General features: G+C 41.1%; 1 protein-coding gene across 5 annotated transcripts in view; it reads left to right on the top strand.

The window, feature by feature from the left end:
• The window catches only part of NEK10 (NIMA related kinase 10), a 368,558-nt gene that overhangs the window by 213,413 nt on the left and 136,069 nt on the right, over positions 1 to 19,076 (top strand). For all 5 annotated transcript variants that reach the window (XM_062179356.1, XM_062179349.1, XM_062179342.1 and 2 more), the window contains 2 exons: positions 303 to 373; positions 10,302 to 10,515. In XM_062179356.1, the coding sequence (XP_062035340.1) occupies positions 303 to 373; positions 10,302 to 10,515 (285 nt within the window). The remainder of the gene's footprint in view (positions 1 to 302; positions 374 to 10,301; positions 10,516 to 19,076) is intronic.

The following is a 19,076-nucleotide window of genomic DNA, read 5'->3' as shown; positions in this document are numbered from 1 at the left end:
TTTATTTTTCATTATACTTTGGACTCCCCACAATCCAGCATATTATCCTATACAGCATTATATTGTGACTCTTAAGGCCAACATGAACTCAGCTTGGAGCATACTATAGTTTCATGTTCAAGAACTGCTTAATGGATGTGATTGTTTTGTCTGGTTGGGATATTTTTATTTCTGACTAAAATTTGTGTATGAAGGTATATTGTTGAATTAATGACTCTCATGTCCTGGCCAAGGAAGTGGAACTACTTAAAGATAACCACTGGCACCTTTGCTTTCATTACTCTGGTGTGGTTACTTTGCAGATCGTGGAAGCAGTCTATGAACCTGTGCCTGAAGGCATCTACTCTGAAAAAGTGACGGATACCATCGGCAGGTAATCAGTCTCACAACTTTGAACATACAGGGCCCATCAAGGAACACCTTGCATCAGTGGAAGTTGACTGTTTAGGGGTAAATACAAAGTAGAAGTGTTCTCAGTTGGTCCAAATCTCCACAGATGTTTGTGCTTTATCAATATAGTGACCCTTTGGGAGCTAGTCAAGTGTCCCAGAGGGGAGTAGTCCATTCACTTGAAACACTACGCAGCCCCTAGAATGGTTATTTGGATTGCTTTGTATTAACTTGTGAAATATGTGTGCTATGAAACTAGGTGAAACAAACAGAATGAAGAGTTGTTTGTTAATTATGCAAAAACCATAGAACCATGCACAGATATGGAAAAGGGCAGGACACATGAAACCAAAATTATTGTGTTAGAAAGTAAAATTGCTGAGACTTTTTCTGGGGTGGGTATTAGACCTAGCACTTAAGACACCCACAACCTATATTTGAGTGCCTGGATTTGATGTCTGGCTCTGGCTTCTGATTCCAGCATCTTGCTAATGGAGGGGCAGAGGTGACAGCTCAAGTATTTGGGTTGCTGCCATGCATGTGTGAGATCTGGATTGTGTTCCTGGATCCTGTTTTTGGCCCAGACCAATCATGGTCGTTGTAGACACTTGGGGAGTGAGCCAGTGGATGGGAGCTCTTCTCTTTCTGTCTCTTTGCATCTCAACTAAATGAATAAATAACAGTAATGGGAAGTTACATTTCTAACTTTAAGTTAGTGATTTTGTGCTTTATAGTCATTTTTCAAAGCACCCCAGAGGCTCCAAGTACCAATATAGTAGGAGTCTAAAGAAAATGATTATCCTGATAGACTCCCAAAGTTCTGAGCAGTGTGTCCTGGCCTCCCAGGGCTGGTTCTGCTGGCCTCTCTCCCATCACCTCTTACACATTCTCTCCTGCTCCTTAAGCCTCAGCCACCTCCCTCTAGACCTTGGCCCTTGCTGTGTCCTTAACCTGGAGCTCTGCTTCCTCAGATGTGTGCATGGCACAGGCGCTCATTTCCCTGTGTCAGTTTTGATGTCCCCATATCAGGGAATGTGCCCCTTCCCGTCTTAGCATTCTTCAGGTCGCTGGGCTGCTTTCTAAAGCTCAGAGCATCTATCACCCCAAAATGTCATACATACGCCTACCCATCTGTTTGTTGAGTGCCTTTTCCCACCCTGAAGTGAGCCAAAGAGCAGGGACTTGCTCAGTTTGTTTTATAAGTGTTCAGTTTCCAGAGCAGTGCCTACCACAGAGGGGATCCTGAATAATACTGGGTGTAAACATGAGTTACTGTTGGGGCTGGTGTTGTGGTGTAGCAGGGTAAGCCTCCTGGCTGCTCCACTTCTGATCCAGCTCCCTACTAATGGCCTGGGAAAGCAGTGGAAGATTGCCCAAGTGTGTGGGCCCCTGCATCCACATGGGAGACCCGAAAGAAGCTCTTGGCTCCTGGCTTTGGCCTGGCACAGTCCTAGCTATTCTGGCCATGTGGGGAATAAATCAGCAGATGGGAGATCTCTCTCCCTCTGTCTCCCCTCCTCTCTCTGTAACTCTGCCTTTCAAATAAATAAAAAATAAATCTAAATCATCTAAATTCAACATATACAGGATCATGCCCTGTTGTTAGTGAATTCAGATGAATGCATTTAAGCTGCTCCTCTTTATGATTTATTCCTGTTCTCTGTTACTTTTAAAATATTTCTTTATTTAAAATATTTATTTATTAAATATTTGTTTATTTAAAATATTTGTTTATTTAAAAGGGAGTGAAAGAAAGTTTCATAAAATGGAGCTAAGACCAAGGGGATAGAAGTATTATTTTGTTTTTGCTTTTGTTGTAAAGATTGATTGATTTATTTGGAAGTCAGAATTACAGAGAGAGATATCCTGCATCCACTGGTTCATTCCCCAGATGGCTTGAATGGCTGGAGCTGGACCAGGCCGAAGCCAGGAGCCAGGAGCATCTTCCAAATCTCTCATGTGGGTGCAGGGGTTTAAGTACATGGCCCTTTTCTGCTGCTTTTCCCAGGCTAAGCACAGGAAGTTGGCTGCAAAGTGGAGCAGCAGGGACTTCAACCAAGATGTGGAAATGAAGAGGTGGCCTGGTCAGCTCATGGTTAGAAAGTGTGTGTCAGAATGAGAGAGATCCACTGTAGAGGAGGCTCCTTGGTGGGTCAGTCATGAGTTCATTGTAACTGGAACGTTCCAGAGGGTGAATGATCATGTATTAGGGGTCCCAGATCAAATGTTTTTGAGGGCACTATTAATTCAAAATGATAAAATGCCGTAAGTTAGAACTAACATTAATTTTATGTATGACTCTAACCAGATTTCCGGTACATACAGTAACAAATGTTACTTTTATTTAAAGTCATTCAAGACTCCCCATTGTCTCGGTTTGCATTACACATAAAGTTTTATCTTTAGAAAACTTGACAAAAAGCCAAAGTCAATTGTATATTACATGCAATTGCATATTTAGTTTGCTTTGGGTTTTTAGCATTTAAAATTTCCAAAAGAATTAAGGAAAAAAAATCCAAATTTCCTATTTTCTTAGTGTCCTGTTTTCTTGAGTAAATTGATGTAAGGAACACATAAAAACAAAAGGATTCTTAATGGTGTTTTATGACTCAGCAAAACATCAGGCTGAGAGGCAATCACTAGTAACTTGACAGAACCTTTGAAATAAGGCAAGTACTGATGGACCAGTTTGCTATGATCATTCCTAAACTATGTATTGTCTCCAATCACATGCATCTTCTCTTTTTCTGTTCTACATCCTTGTCAGGTGAAGCTGACACAGTTTGCATTTCTAGTTTGCAGGATCTTTCCTTTTTTTCCTGTTGGTGTATGTGGTGTATAAGTGCATTTTATTACTGAAACTTCTCCTTCACGGCAGGCTTTAAGTTGGAAGGATAACTTAACATTCCTGAAGAGTCTGAGACATTAAATAAATCTATCTTGTTGTTCTGACCGTCCCAGCACAACTATTTTTACCTTTCAGTGCACTGTTCAGAGTATTGTCTGTTTACTTTTTAAAAAGGGAGAACATTGCCTTTTAAGCACCAAATATTCCTGTTGCCTTATTTTTCTCTCTGTGTGCCTGATTGCATAAGCTGTCTGGTGCTTTGTTTCAGAGGCAATTATAACAACTAACAAAGTCAATGCTTTCAGGTAACTTTAAAGACAAGGAGATCTTAATATTGTTCACCTTACCTTCACTTCTTTGTTTCTTTTAAAAAAAAGACTTATTTATTTTATTTGAAAGGCAGAGTTAAAGAAAGAGAGAGAAAGAGAGAAAGAGAGAGAGAGAGAGATGAAGAGAGAGATCCCATCTGCTGTCCATCCCTAAATGACTGCAGTGGCCCTGGGCCAGACTAAAGCCTGGAGCCTGGAACTCCATCTGGGTCCCCTACATGGGTGCAGGGGTCCAAGCACTTGGGCCATCTTCTGCTGTTTTCCCAGCTCATTAGCAGGGAGCTGGACTGGAAGAGGAGCAGCTGGTACTCAAGCCAGCATTCATATGGAATATTGACTTTGCAGGTTAACCCCGTTGTGCCACCACACCAGCCCCTCTTCATTTCTTAAAATGTGAAATAAATATAATTGAGCACTGTTTTCCTCTAATCTTTCCGTGGATGGGGTAAGAGGAACATGTCAGATTATTTTCCAGAATACAATTTCATGCTTGTTTAATTAGGACATCATTGAAGCATTTATTTATTACTCAGATTCAGTTGCCCTTAAGAATTTCTCTGACATACCTAACCAAGGAGTCATTTCAGGGCAATGAGGCTAAACAAGAACTTGTAGTAGAGATGTTACTGGGAGCCAAATACTTGGGGTTATAGACAGGTCAATTCTTTATTTAAAAAAAAAACTTTTAAAGAAAGATTTATTTACTTATTTGAAAGGCAGAATTACAGGGCTGGAGTGGAGGGAGACACAGAGAGTGAGACCTTACATCCACTGGTGTACTCCCCAGATGACTTCAATGATCGGGGCTGTGCCAGATAGAAGTCATGAGCCTGGAACTCCATTTGGGTGTCTTACGTGGGTGGCAGGGACCCAAGTACTTGTGCCATCATCTGCTACCTTAAGAGGCGAATTAGCAGGGAACTGGACCAGAAGTGAAACAGCTGGGGCTCAAACCAATGCTTTTTGGGATGCTGGTGTCACAGACAGTGGCTTAACCTGCTATGCCACAATGCTGGGCCCAATTCTTGAGTTGCTTTTATTTTTTAAGATTTATTTACTTAGAAGGCAGAGCTACAGACAGAGAGGAAGAGACACAGAGAGAGAGGTCTTCCATCCGCTGGTTCACTCCTCAGATGGCCACAGTGGCCGATCCACAGCCAGGAGCCAGGATCTTCCTCCAGGTCTCCCACGTGGGTGTAGGAGCCCAAGCACTTGGGCCATCTTCTGCTGCTTTCCCAGGCTATAGTGGGGTGCTGGATCAGAAGAGGAGCAGCTAGGAATTGAACCGACTCCTACATGGGATGCCGGTGCTGAAGGTAGATGCTTAACCTACTATGCCACAGCACCAGCCCTGGGAAGCTTATTCTTTGCTGAGTGCCATTTTACATGCTGGGAAGATCAAAGTGGTGGGGGGACAGGGGATACCTGTTCTTCCCCTCAAGAACTGTCTTGTCTAGTGGTGAAACAGATGGTTATGAGGCAATGATTGCATAGTGTTAAATATTTACATACAGTCCGTGCAATGAGAATACATAAAAGGGGTCAGGAAGTCTGTCTGGGAGCTGTCCAGGAAGTCTTCTGAATAAGGACTTGGAAAAGAATTGGATTTTGACAAGCAGATAAAGGATGGTCTCTGGAAAAGGGCAGATATAATCAGGTTTGTTTTTTTTTTTTTTTTTTGAGAAAATGTACTAAAACAAAGAAATGTGAGCAACATAGGAGAGCTATGGCTGATTGGGGAAGTGCATGTGGAAGTATGTTGTGTGTTGCTAGGGGAGGGGAAAGAGTGGAGGGAGGTGAGGGACAGTTCAAGAGTGACCTTGTATGTATGGCATTATGGAAATTTAAATTTTGTCCCACAGAGCATTATGAAGAACTATTGAGGACTTTGGTGTGGCGTAGTGATGGAGTCAGGTTTAGGAATATCACTGTAGTAGAGATTTACAGTGCATATCAGAGGGAGACAAGATATGACTGTGACATTCAGGACAATAGTCCAACACGAGATGATGAATGAACCAATAGCAGTGGGATTAGAGAGATTAGATTCAAGAAGCATTTGCAAGGTAGAAGCCACAGGACTTGGAGAGAGAGAGAAGAGAAATGAAACAGTGCATTTTATTTTCATTTTATTGAGCTCTTACATTATCTGTTTCATGAGGTAGACACTGACAATCCCATCCAACAGATGTTCCACCTGAATGTTAGAAGCTAAGTCATTTGTCCAAGAACAGAGCTAATAAGTGTCGAGCTGAGGTTCAAACCAAGCCTTCTGACCTACAGCCTACATGCCTTTGACGATGCTGAAGTATATCTCTCAGGTGGTGGCTTTCCTAGGGATTGGAGAAAAGGCAAAGACTTTTCTTAGGGATTGGAGAAAAGGCTGGGAGAGCAGGGGCCACTCTAGTTACCACTTATAATGTGTAACTACATGCTTTGCTCTTTGATTCACCAAACAAAAAAAATTCAAAACCAACTCAGCTGATAGTTTGGCTGCTAATATTATGTTGAATTAGTTAAAACATCTGCTGTCTAAAACTTTGGAATATTTGCACTAAGGCAAGACTTAGATGCTGGGTTGTTTAGTTATGTTTCTTTCTCACATGGCAGTCATAACGAACATAAATAAGGTCAGCCAAGCGTTGCTAGCACTTTTAACTTCTTATCATAATTAAGCAAGAATAGATTAAGAACCCAATGTAAATACAGGGTAGAATTCAGCAACTTGGCTTCTTTTGTGACTATGAACAAAGGTAAGAAACTTGACTCTACGAGTGTGTCATTGCTCCAGAAGGTAATTTCATATACTTAAACTGAAGCAGAACACCTGTGCTCCACTGCTCCTGGGCTTAGAGTTTAAGACTCTATATTTGGGCCGGCGCCATGGCTCAATAGGCTAATCCTCCACATAGCGGCACCAGCACACTGGGTTCTAGTCCCGGTCGGGGCACCGGATTCTGTCCCGGTTGCCCCTCTTCCAGGCCAGCGTTCTGCTATGGCCCGGGAGTGCAGTGGAGGATGGCCCAAGTGCTTGGGCCCTGCACCCCATGAGAGACCAGGAGAAGCACCTGGCTCCTGGCTTCGGATCAGCGAGATACGTCGGCTGCGGCGGCCATTGGAGGGTGAACCAATGGCAAAAGGAAGACCTTTGTCTCTCTCTCTCTCTCTCTCACTGTCCACTCTGCCTGTCAAAAATAAAATAAAATGAAAAAAAGACTCTATATTTGAGGCCTTGTAATTATTAATAATTTTGTATTTGAGGTGGTGTTTTGGAGAAGAAACCTAATGAGACAAGGAGTGTGCATTAAGGTCTTAGAGCCTCAGCTACTGTGTTGTCCCTTCAGCTCTCTACCTCCTTGGCATGGATCTCAGCCATTGCTACCTGGTCCCTGAGTTCCCACCTGGCCTTCACCTCCATACCTCTCCTGTCTGGTCATCACTGCTGCCTTTTTTTTTTGACAGGCAGAGTTAGACAGTGAGAGAGAGACAGACAGAGAAAAAGGTCTTCCTTCTGTTGGTTCACCCCCCAAATGTCCGCCACGGCCAGTGCGCTGTGGCCGGCGAGTTGCGCCAATCCGAAGCCAGGAGCCAGGTGCTTTCTTCTGGTCTCTCATGCGGGTGTAGGGCCCAAGCACTTGGGCCATCCTCCACTGCCTTCCCAGGCCACAGCAGAGAGCTGGACTGGAAGGGGAGCAACTGGGACAGAACCTGGCGCCCCAACTGGGACTAGAACCTAGGGTACCGGCGCCGCAGATGGAGGATTAGCCTAGTGAGCTGCGGCTCCGGCCACCTTTTTTTTTTTTTTTTTTAAGATTTAGTTTATTTATTGAAAGGGTTACAGAGAGAGAGAGAGAGAGAGAGAGAGAGAGACAGAGAGAGAGACAGAGAGAGACACACAGAGAGAGAGGTATCTTCCATCTACTGGTTCAGTCCCCAAATGACCATAACACCCAGGGCTAGGTCAGGGGAAAGCTAAAATCCAGGAACTCATTCAGAGCCAGAGAGAGAGAGGTCTTCCATCTACTGGTCCACTCCCTAAATCACAATTGCAAGAGCTGAGGTGATCCAAAGCCAGGAGCCAGGAGCTTCTTCAGGGTTTCCCATGTGGGTGCAGGGGCCCAAGGACTTGGGCCATCTTCTGCTGTTTTCTCAGGCCATAGCAGAGAGCTGGATCAGAAGTGGAGCAGCTGGGACCCGAACCAGTACCCATATGGGATGCTGGCACTGCAGGCCAGGGCTTTAACCTGCTGTGCTACAGCATGGGCCCTGACTACGGCTGCCTTTGATCTGCCACTGAGATTGGGTTATGTCAGAAGGGAAGGACTTTGTTGCACCTTTTTCCTCCTTTCCCAGTGAGGGGTGGGTGCAGAAAAGCAGTGAGTCAGTGTGTATCAGGTGCTCTGCTGCATCTCAGGGTAGGGTAAGGTGGGGCCATCTGTGACTGGACTGGCAATATCATAGCTCATTCGGTGGGTGACTCTGTGATTTCCATTCCAACCTGGGTATCAAGTGCATTCCATCTGCATGAAGGTTGTAATATCTTACGGGTGACCTGTCTGCCATCAATTGGAACCCTTAGTTGTGGGAAAGAGTGATTGATTTCCTCACTCTGCACTGGAGTTCCCCGTTTTCATTTTGCAACCACAAATTGTGTAGCTGGCCCAGTCTCCTCAATCTCTTTTCCTACTTAGTATACAATAAATACATAGAGTGAATTTCATTAAATATGAATTCAACAGATGTGTAAGTGCCTGTGATAATCATAGTTTAAGTATACTGCCTTAGAACTTTAAAAGTAAAAGCATAAAAATAATAAAGTGAGGTCTTAAAGCCTTATTTAGATTTGTGTGTATTTTAGTCATGGTTAATAAACCTAATAAGAAAGGATAATTAGCAAATTATCATTTAGAGTTGCCTTTTGACTTCAGCTGTGAGAAACAGTTGTGTGCTAATAATGCTTAAACCATGCCTGGAGACATCAGGTAGGTGGAAGTTGTATTAACTGGTGGTAGGTTGCTAAATCAAACACAAGATGTGAAAAATAGACATTTCTTTAAAAATTAAAGCAAGTTAAATTTCATTGAGAAGCATGCATGACTTCAATGAAGTTAGGGAATTTGAATTAAAAAGTAGACAAGATATGAGAGTACTTCAAAGAGACTGGAAAAATTGAATTAAAGGTAATTTTATTTTAGGGCAAAAATGGTAACTCATGCATAGTTGGTTTTTTTTCTAATATACATTTTCCACAAACTCTTTTAAAATTCCTTTTATGCATGGATTTCAAAGTTTTTGTACAAAAATAAACTTATCCTTTAATTCACTTTTCTACAAGCTTTTAAAAATGCCCTATGCTGTAGTGGACATCGGAAGTATTTAAAGCATGCTAAGATTAATGATTTTGATGGTTGGTTCCATGGGCATTTAGAATTGTCTTCTTGATGTTCCTTTTAGTGTGCTGATTCCCATTTCCTGACCCCCCAAATCACAGAAAATACCAGTATGCAATCAATATATCAACTTGCCTACTTTTCTAAGAAAATTGCTTTTGTTAAAGAAATATAAAAATAAAGGCCACAACTTAGATATATCTTAAGGCCAATGTCCCATAATCACATAACCAAAATGTAAGTCATCCCGATTTCCCTGAAATCCTTTCTTATCACAAACAAAAGATAAAATCTAAGTCTTGCACCCTTGTCAGCATGATTCAGTGAAATTAAACCAATCAGCTATAGGCAAACCAGCTTAACCAGATATTTTCCATAAAGACAATGAAAATATATAACAGCCAACCACAAAAAGTTCATACTATTTCCTTGTTATGCTTTATAAACTCTGCTGTAATGCTGTAATGCAAGCTTCTCATTTTCAATTCAAAGTCTTCTGGTTAGTGTACTATTCTTTTTCATGCATGGTAAACGTCTACATTTTTTTTTACTCACTCCTCAAATGTATGCAATGGTCAGACCTAGGCCAGGGTTTGAGCTAGTAGCCAGGAATGCATCCTAGGTCACCCATGGGGTTGACAGGAACCCAATTACTTGAGCTATCACCTCTTTCTCCAAGAGTCTGCATTGGCAGGGAGATAGAGACAGGAGCCAGAGGCATGAAGGAAACCCAGGTACTCTGCTGTGAGTATGTGCTAGGCTAAATACCTGCTCCCACTTGAACAATTTTAAGGTTTGATCTGGTTTGTTTTTGACACTACAAATATCTTAAACCTCTGAGTAACTGGGTTGTGATTTGCATTTATTGGCTTAGTGCTTGGTAAGATTCTCATTAATTAAGCTGTGTTAATATTGCCAACATACCTTGGAAAAAAGTCAGAATGTTATCCTCAGAAATCTCCCTTTCTTCCTTTTGGTGCATCAAAGGTGACCTTCAGGGTCTTTATTATTGGAATCCATCTTTGATGCACTGAGCTGTGATTTCAGAAAGCAGCCCACCTACACGGGAGAAGATGACCCCATAAACCTGTCCTGAGGCCTAATCTGTAACCCTTGCCCATCACTGCAGAAATAACTGTGTTGCCTCCCTCTCCTTCCCCAACTCTCCAAATGCCCTTTGTGAAATCTTGAATTCAAAGCAGTGCTTGATATTCATCTTATCCCAGGTTGTCCTGGGTGCGCATACCAAGGTGGGCATACAGTGGAGTTGTACCTTGACCCTCCACACTCTGCGATCCTGTCCCAACATCCAGCAGTATTGTAATTAGTTTGTCTTTTTTTTAGGTGCCTGACTCCTGACGCAGAAGCCCGTCCAGACATTGTAGAAGTCGGCTCGATGGTGTCGGATGTAATGATGAAGTATTTAGACAACTTATCTACATCCCAGCTGGCTCTAGAAAGGAAGCTAGAACGAGAACGGAGGCGCACACAGAGGTGTTTTATGGAAGCCAACCGAAATGCCGTCATGTGTCACCATGAGCTGGCTCTGCCATCTCACGTAAGTGCAAATCTTACAGTCTCTTCAAGATGCATTCCACTAGGCTGTCTAAAGTTTTTCATGTTCATTTTAAGGAAAAGTCATCTAAAGTTAGGGAAATATTAGTTGTATACACTATTTGCTTTAACATTTATATCCAAATTTAAATTCATTTCTTTGTTTTATAAATAAACCTAAGATAACTTGCTATAACTGTCCCTTTGAACTGAGTAATCCAAAATTTGTTGAATATAGTAAAACGAGACATAGCAAAAAATTCTCATAGCAATTATATAAATTTAAATTATGAGTTTTGTATAAATAACAGTGAATGTCTAGACTTAATTTCTTCAGCAATCCAATTGTATCTTTGGGGAATATAGATGAAAATGTTGTAAGTTAATTCAGAGGAAGAGATAACAACATTTGTCTTTAACATTTTTCTTTTTGGTCTATGCGATTGCTTTCATTGTGGTTTGTGGTGGAAATCCAAGGTTCACAGTACAATGTCTTTTTATTTTTCTTACTGATAACCTTTAGATTAGTATGTTGATATTTAAGTGTTTCTTGGAACTATTAGATTAGCATCTTGATATATAAATATATTTCTGGATATAGCTTGAGGAAGGGAAGGCAAAGCTACAAATGGCCACCATGTGCTGGTGATGGCACCATTGACTCTTCTCCTTCACCCTGTTTCCTTTCTGTAATCAAGATCTGTGAACCATCTTTGCTCATGGGCCTCACCCAGCCAGGATCCAGTAGAGGGCCCTTCAACTTTGAAAAAAAATTTTTTTTCTATCCTAGGGATGGAGCCCAAGGCCATTGACTACATTTTGCCCATTCTTGGTCAGGGTATCTGCTTCTTAAATTCCTTTAGGGTCCTTAGGATCTATTCTAAAAAGCTGGCCCCAAAGAAAATGTAGTTCAGATGTCTTAAACTCCTGTCTGAAGAGTAGAGAAGTATGACTGTTTAGTGGGTTCTATAGGTACTTGGAATACAGAAGTTGAAGGTAAAGTTCGGTTTTTTTGGGGCTGACACTCTTTCATCTCCATTGCCTTAAATGCTGAACCCAGCTGTCGTTTTGCAGACAACCGTGATCATTATCTAAGGCCTTGGTTTACAACTAGGAGCATTTAACATGTAGTTATAGCTCTCACTGAACACAGTTATATCTCAGACAGCAGGAGTCAGAGCTTGTTTGGTTTGCTGTTTTACTGCCTCACTTCTTAAAAGCTAGGCAAAAACATCCATGTCTGTTATGCTATATTCTGAATATGGTTTTCTTAGTAGACTAACATGCAAGAGACTTAGCTATTTCTGTATATCTTATAAGGGCCTTCTATAAAGTTCTGCACTGCAAAGCTACTTAGTCAATTTCCATTTGGATATAAAAGAGTGATTTTCTATTAGATTTATGTGGTTGATGTGGGAGTGGGTAGAGTTAGTTTAAAATGTAACAGCAGAGATCCTCTTATCTTCAGCATACCACCTTGAGAAGAACATTTAGTTAATTAATTACTTTTTCTCAGAATTTGAGGAAATTCTTTATTGTGAAAAACTTGAAATATTTATAACAGCAAAGTGTGCTTCTTATAGCCATCCTTCAGCTGTAGTAATTAGCTACCTAGGGCTAATTCTGGATTCTGATCCCTATCCACTTCTCACTCCCTACCTTTCCCACATTATTTTGAAGCAAATCCTAGGTACCATCTGATTTCATCAACTAATATTTGAAAATGTAGCTGGACAGCCATTTTAACTGCATGAATGTAGCTCTCATGCTATGGCCAGGTAAAACAGAGCTCTGAATTCAAGAAAGATATTAAGTTTCCAGAAGTTATGTAATCATTACAAATTGGGGGACAGTGGGAGTGCTATTAACTTTCTAAAAGGATTAAATAAGTGGATGTGTTTAAATATAATGTACAACTTAAAATGAGGGATATATAAAATGAGCAATGATGCTTATGTGAGAATAGTTTGTTGATGCAACTTATTAATCTAGTGCTAACTTTCCCAAATAGTCACTAGTATTTAATCTCTGTGTGTCAATCATGCAGTTAATACATATTTATTGAGCACCTGCTGCTAGTGAGCCTCAGTGCCTTCTTGAAGCATTTGGTCTTTTATGAACCGTGAAGAAATGCTTTACTTCAAAGCAGAGCTTATAGTACTTCTTTAAAGAGTTGTAAAATAACCTTCTCGCACTATTTTAATTTTGCTGATAATTTTCCAATTCAAGATTAATCAAATGTTAGCTAAAAGGAAAATGCAACTTTACTAAAGAATCAAGAAGGAATTATGATTGCCTTTCATCAAAAGGCAGCAAGTAGTTAATTGGCATTGTTCTCATTGAGCACCAATGATTATTTTTCTAAAATGTATATCAACACCACCGCTGGCAGAAAAATTATGGGTGTAAAATGTTATGTCTCTATTTTCTTCAGTAGTGTTATGATTGCTTCATCTCAAATGTTGTGGAATGTTCTCTCAGGGCAGTTAATATCAATAATGCAATTACACAATCCAATAATGATAAATGATAGTCAAAAGGAAGGGAATCAGTGAGTTCAATAGAATTTTATGAATTCCCCAGCACCAAAAGAAAACCATTGTGAGTTACTGACATTTTGCACATAAGTGGGTAAGCAAACAATTAATAAGAAGCATTGACGGCTCCTATTGGATGGTACACTGTTTGTTTTTGTATTTTAGCTTATTCTTAACTATGGCAACTTTCACTAAAGGCTAGTAATGACCAGAAAAATATACATGTATTTCAAAAGAGGTCTTCACTAACGAAATTCAGTTCTGTGTTTGCCCACCATGAAAGTGAAGCAAGATTTTTCTTAAAAAAAAGAATGTCAAGCTTTCTAATTTTTATAATCACAAGGAGAGCACAGGATTGAGAATGATAGTCATCAAGTAGAGTAAAATAAGATACAGTATTTTTTTTACTAGAGGTTGGGAGGTAGATAGAGGGAGTTTGGGTTATAGGTATCAAATCTGAGTTAGATTGATGGAATAAGACTCTAGTGTTACATAGCATAGTGGGACAACTGTAGTTCACAAAATACTATTACACATTTTATGAGCAAATAGAAGAAAGGAAGTCTGAGGCTTCCATCATAAAGTAGTATCGAAGAAAGGGAAATGTTAATTACTCCGTTTTGACCAGTATACATTGTAAACCTGTATTGAAATGTCACACCATAGCATATAAATCAATACAATTATTATCAATAAAAAAGTTTAAAAATATAATATAACGGATAAAAAACTCGAGGAATACAAAGACTAAACATGGATTACTTTTTCATGTTTACATAAAGAAATGAAAAGTTGTACTACTTTGAGAAAAAATAAGGTACATTTTTTACTTAAATGTGTAATAATTTCAAAGGTAATACAGAGGTAATTGTGGCATTGTCATGGTCAAACGCATGGACACTGTTTTGGCACTTTTCACAAGATGTTGAACACACAGAATCATTACCCGTTAGGTGTTGTGCTATATCCCAGACATAAAAATTGATTACAGACATTTCTAAAGAATATACTTCTTCTTAGATCTTCACAAAGGAATGCAAAAAGAGTGAGCATTAAAGAATTCAGCATGAAAAAAAAAACCAGAGAATCAATGGAGAACATTAATTCTTCAAATTATTAGGGTTTTATGGATACAGTGTTAAGCTAATATTTACTCAGATGCAGAAAGCCTATTTCTATATATATGCTTTCTCTATCTGCTCTGTGTGCAGAGTTGAGTTGAATGTTGCAGGGCAACTGAAGAGTAAGGCTAAAAAGATGTGTTCTTTCAGTATGAGAGCTGAAGGACTTGCCACTTCTTTTCCAATACTATTTGACAGGAAGTTTATCTCTACCAACCCTGTTTTAAAGCTGAGTGATGATTTCTTTTCACTCTGTTCCGTTTGCGGAACTGTTTCCACATCCATAAGCCTATCAGGAAACAACACAAAGGGTGAAAAATTGAAAATGCTTCTAGTCTACAATTAATAATGAAAGAACAAGAATCTGTTTGAAGTTTTCTGAATGTAAGGTATTATGCTTGGTATTGTGAAGGTTATAAAAATTTATGAATAATGGTCCCGTTTGTGAAGTAGCTTATAATCCATTTGGGAAGGCAAGATAGATATACATATGCAGCAGAAAATTTCTAATGACTCGACATACTTTGAGTAAATCACAAATGAGATATGTGGATGATAGTTCAGGGAGGTTCCCAGGACAAACAGAGGTGAGATTGGAATAGCTGGAACAGAGTCATTCCTGGGTAGAAAAGAACACTAAAAACTGCAGTATATACCAGCTTCACTCACTTCATACCAAGGCTCAAACCTAGAAATGATATTGTTTTATGTTTTAATTTAATATGTAAGGGAAGGGAAATCGAAGTTAAGAGACTTGTCCAAGGTCATCCAGCTAGTCAGTGAATGCCCGAGGACTGTTGGATCTGCTGATTTTCAATGCATATTTCTTTTTAAAAAAGATTTATTTATTTACTTAGGCATAAAGAGGGAGAGACAAAGAGAGAAATCTCCATTTAGTTCACTCCCCAAATGGCTGCAATGGCTGGAGCTGGGCTGATCCGAAGCCAGGAGCCAGGAGCTTCTTTGGGGTCTCTTTCATGGGTGCAGAGGCCCAAGCACTTGGGCTATCTTCCACTGCTTTCCCAGGCCATTAGCAGGGAGCTAGATTGGAAGAGGAGCAGCCTGGGCCAATATGGAATGCCAGCACCACAGGTGCAGGCTTAATCTACTACACCACCATGCCAATGCAAATTTCTATGTGTAGAGTTTGAAAAGTTTAGGAAAGTAGGCTGGTGTTAGATGGGAGAAATTCGTGAACAACTCTAAGTTGCTTGGATTCAATTCTGTAGGTAGTGTGGACTAAAACCGTGAGTTCCTCCAGAGTACCTAACAACCAAATTGCCAAATAAAAAACTAATTCTTGCTTGTGGTGTATATTCCCTCCTTGACTGAATCTTTTTTCTCCTGTGGCTTCCACTACACTCCTCTATCCTTTTGCCATCTTACCTGTCTGAATACTTTTTCTCGTTTTCTCTTCCAAGCCTGGCCTCTTCACTTCAGATGTTCTGCTGCTCTTCTGCTCTCCCTTTGAGAGAACTGCGTTTAGCCCCATGGTATTTCCTTTCATATGAAAGTGTGTAAAGAAAGTTGTGAAAAATGGCATAGCATTTTTGTTTTCAACCTCTGTTCCTGCTGATGGTAGTGAAAGGCAAACTTGGCCAGGATCAATTATATCGGTCTTTTTGGGTCTAAAAGGATTTTTACTCATTTTGAGAGTTCTCTTCTCTCCCTCCTCTTCTCAGTACGGTAGCTTGGAGCAAGAGAAAGCATAAGCATCTCAGTGTCAATGGAAGAGGTGCCAGGCTGTGCATGTTGCCTTCCTCTGCTGGCCTCCTTGACTTCAGATGAGGTGAACCCATCTCTGTGATTTGGGGACACTGGCATCTGTCCTTTCTGAATGTTTATGGCATCTGTAGTTCATGAACTCTTTTCTCATCATGGTTTAAACCCGTTGAATGACCCATGGTGCTTCAGCCCCCACCTCGGGGTCACTATCCCTGCTCCTCTGAGGCCTGATGATGATTTCCTTGGTGGTGCCTGTTGAACTCACCAGTGCTGCCATGGCTATTTTATGTATTCCCACTGGGACATCTGAGAGCTTAGGCTCTCATTTGTGACACACATAACTGGTTGGGAACCCACTGGGAGAAGCCCCACCAGCTCAGGTGCCTTCTTCATTCCTTCTGTGTTATTCCAGGTGCGTGCCATTCCGTTATTCCTTCAAGAAGTATATGTTGGAGGCCCCTTGGATGGCAGGCAATGTTCTGATACTAGGATTATTGCTCTGAACAAGCCAGATAAGACCTGTGGCCTCCTGGCCCTTATGTTAAATGACCATATCAACAGCATAGTACATATCCTTACAATGATCATGAAGCTCCTATGAAACTCCTAGTCTGTTCTGGCTGCACCTGGATTTCCTCTTCAAACTTCCTGTGTGTTTCTATCAAGAGTGTAATTCTAATCCCAAGGTTCAACTCTGCTGGACTAGGTTCTGAGGAGGAGAAACAGGGATACTTGTACCTGCCCCCTCATTTTCTCTTCCTTCTAATCACCTCCTTCTTTTTGCTCCAGAAGAGTTTTCCAGTTCCTAACCTCTCTGCCTGACACTTTCCTTCTACCTATCACATCCATCTCTGTTGCTGTGGATTCATTCTGAGAGGAGGAGCATGGTGGGGGCAAGAGGCACAGAGTCACCACACAGACCCCGGGAGTTGGGTAAAAGCAGGCCAGAGGCAAGCAGCCTGCAGACTCGTTTATTTCAGTTGGTATAGCGGCTTAAATAGTTAAGGCAGTCAATCCGGTCAAGGGGCAGTTTATGCCCTAACCAATCACAGCCTGTTGCCAGGCAGGCTCCATTACCAGCGGCCATCTTAGCATGGCCTCCTCATTCCACCACACATCTCTTCCTTATGTGTTCTTTACCCCATCTTCTCTTGGGTCTGTAAGTTTCAGCCTCATGATGTTTTCTCAATAGTGGAAGATCTCTGTGCTGAGAAGTGATAAACATTTTCCAAGATGGTAAAGAACGCTGGGATGTGTTTCACATTATAATTTCCATACCTTTCCACCTAAGACCTCTCAAAATCTACCTACTTATCTGAACATCTCCTATGTGCCGGACCAGCATTTTGATTTGGACATTTATCTGTATGTGTAATAGGTTTTCTTTCCTTTTCTGAGTGATGTACTAACACTTCAGCCTCTTTACTGGAACTTTAACATCTTCAACTCACTTTCTTTCAATTCCTACATTGATTTTGTTACCAAGGGCTGCCAATGCCACTTTTGGCATGTCTTACAAATCCATCTTATCCTTCCAGACTTCATTCTCATGATCTTGCATTGTATCATTGCAATTTCTTTTTTTTTTTTTTTAACATTTTTTTTTAACTTTTATTTAATGAATATAAATTTCCAGTGTACAGCTTATGGATTACAATGGCTTCCCCCCCCCAATAACTTCCCTCCCACCCGCAACCCTCCCCCCTCCCGCTCCCTCTCCCCTTCCATTTGCATCAAGATTCATTTTCAATTCTCTTTATATACAGAAGATCAATTTAGTATAAAGATTTCAACAGTTTGCACCCACATAGAAACACAAAGTGAAACATACTGTTTGAGTACTAGTTATAGCATTAAATCACAATGTACAGCACATTAAGGACAGAGATCCCACATGAGGAGCAAGTGCACAGTGGCTCCTGTTGTTGACCCAACAAATTGACACTCTAGTTTATGGTGCCAGTAACCATCCTAGGCTGTCGTCATGAGTTGCCAAGGCTATGGAAGCCTTCCAAGTTTGCCGACTCTGATCATATTTAGACAAGGTCATAAAAGACAGAGTGGGGATAGTAACCAATGATCCTAAGAGTGGCATTTACCAGGTTTGAACAATTATACAGCATTAAGTGGGGAAGAGGACCATCAGTACACACAGGTTGGGAGTAGAGCCATTGGTGGTAGAGTAGAGGTTATGATTACAAAGGAATGAGGCCCAAGTGCACTAGACAGGGCCTAGAACAAAGGACAGAGTCATTATTAGAGGAGCTAAGAAAGGTGCTGTCTAAGCTACAAGTAATTTTTCTGATTGAGAGGCAAATAGAACCTGATAGAAGGGGCTTGATAATAATCTGGTGGGCTTTAGGCCTTGTAAATTCAGAGGCCCAGACCTATCTATCTCTTCACATGGGGTATATCCTAAGGGAGGTGTGAACGTCCTAGGGGAAGGCACTCTGTTGACTTTCATTACTTGGCTGGCCTGGGAGGAGAGCTGGCCAGGTAAAGGCAGGTGGCATCTCTAACAAGAAATTTACAGTTCTGCCTGCAATGTTGCTGACCCTACTTGGCCGTCCCCTCAGCTGCAGTGGTCACTTTGGAAGTTGGGCTGAGTGAAGGGCTTTTCAGCTTAGAGCCAATAAGATCTGTGGCTCTGACCTGGGCATCCTTCGACTCCAGGGCAGGTCCATTTCCAGTGATCCAACTCTTGGCAGAGCTGCCAGGGCTCTTCACAAGCTGACTTCTGCTGAAGCCCAGGCTTACCACATTGAAAGCCACTGCAGTGGACTGGCCTGTTGGGTCTCCTTGAGGGCAGATCACTGTACAGATCAGCCATTAATAGGCCTGCCACCCATTGCTTCTGATGCCTAGCTTTCTTTTCCTCCTGGTTTGTGTTAAAGCAGACCAGAGGATGCAAGTCAAGGGAGTGCCCGTTTCCCATCTCTAATCTTCGGTGGCCTGAACTACAAGTCTATAGTCACAGGCATGTTCTGTAGTAGTTTTTCTAAGGTAGACAATGCCCATGAGGAAAATTATATTCTCACTTTAAAACTTTCTTTCCCTTTGGTCTGAAAGGGAGGTTTTTTCTACTTACTGTATACTTCGCTGATGGCGAAGTGAATCTAGCTATAAGATTATTATTTGAGTTCTTATTTTGGCTATGCTATTGCAGAAAAATGTTAGCCATC

The sequence above is a fragment of the Lepus europaeus genome, chromosome 2, assembly GCF_033115175.1.
Source record: "Lepus europaeus isolate LE1 chromosome 2, mLepTim1.pri, whole genome shotgun sequence".
In the NCBI taxonomy this organism is placed as follows: domain Eukaryota; kingdom Metazoa; phylum Chordata; class Mammalia; order Lagomorpha; family Leporidae; genus Lepus; species Lepus europaeus.
Note: the sequence above shows the minus strand (reverse complement) of the source record. Positions and strands in the feature narration are given on the sequence as shown.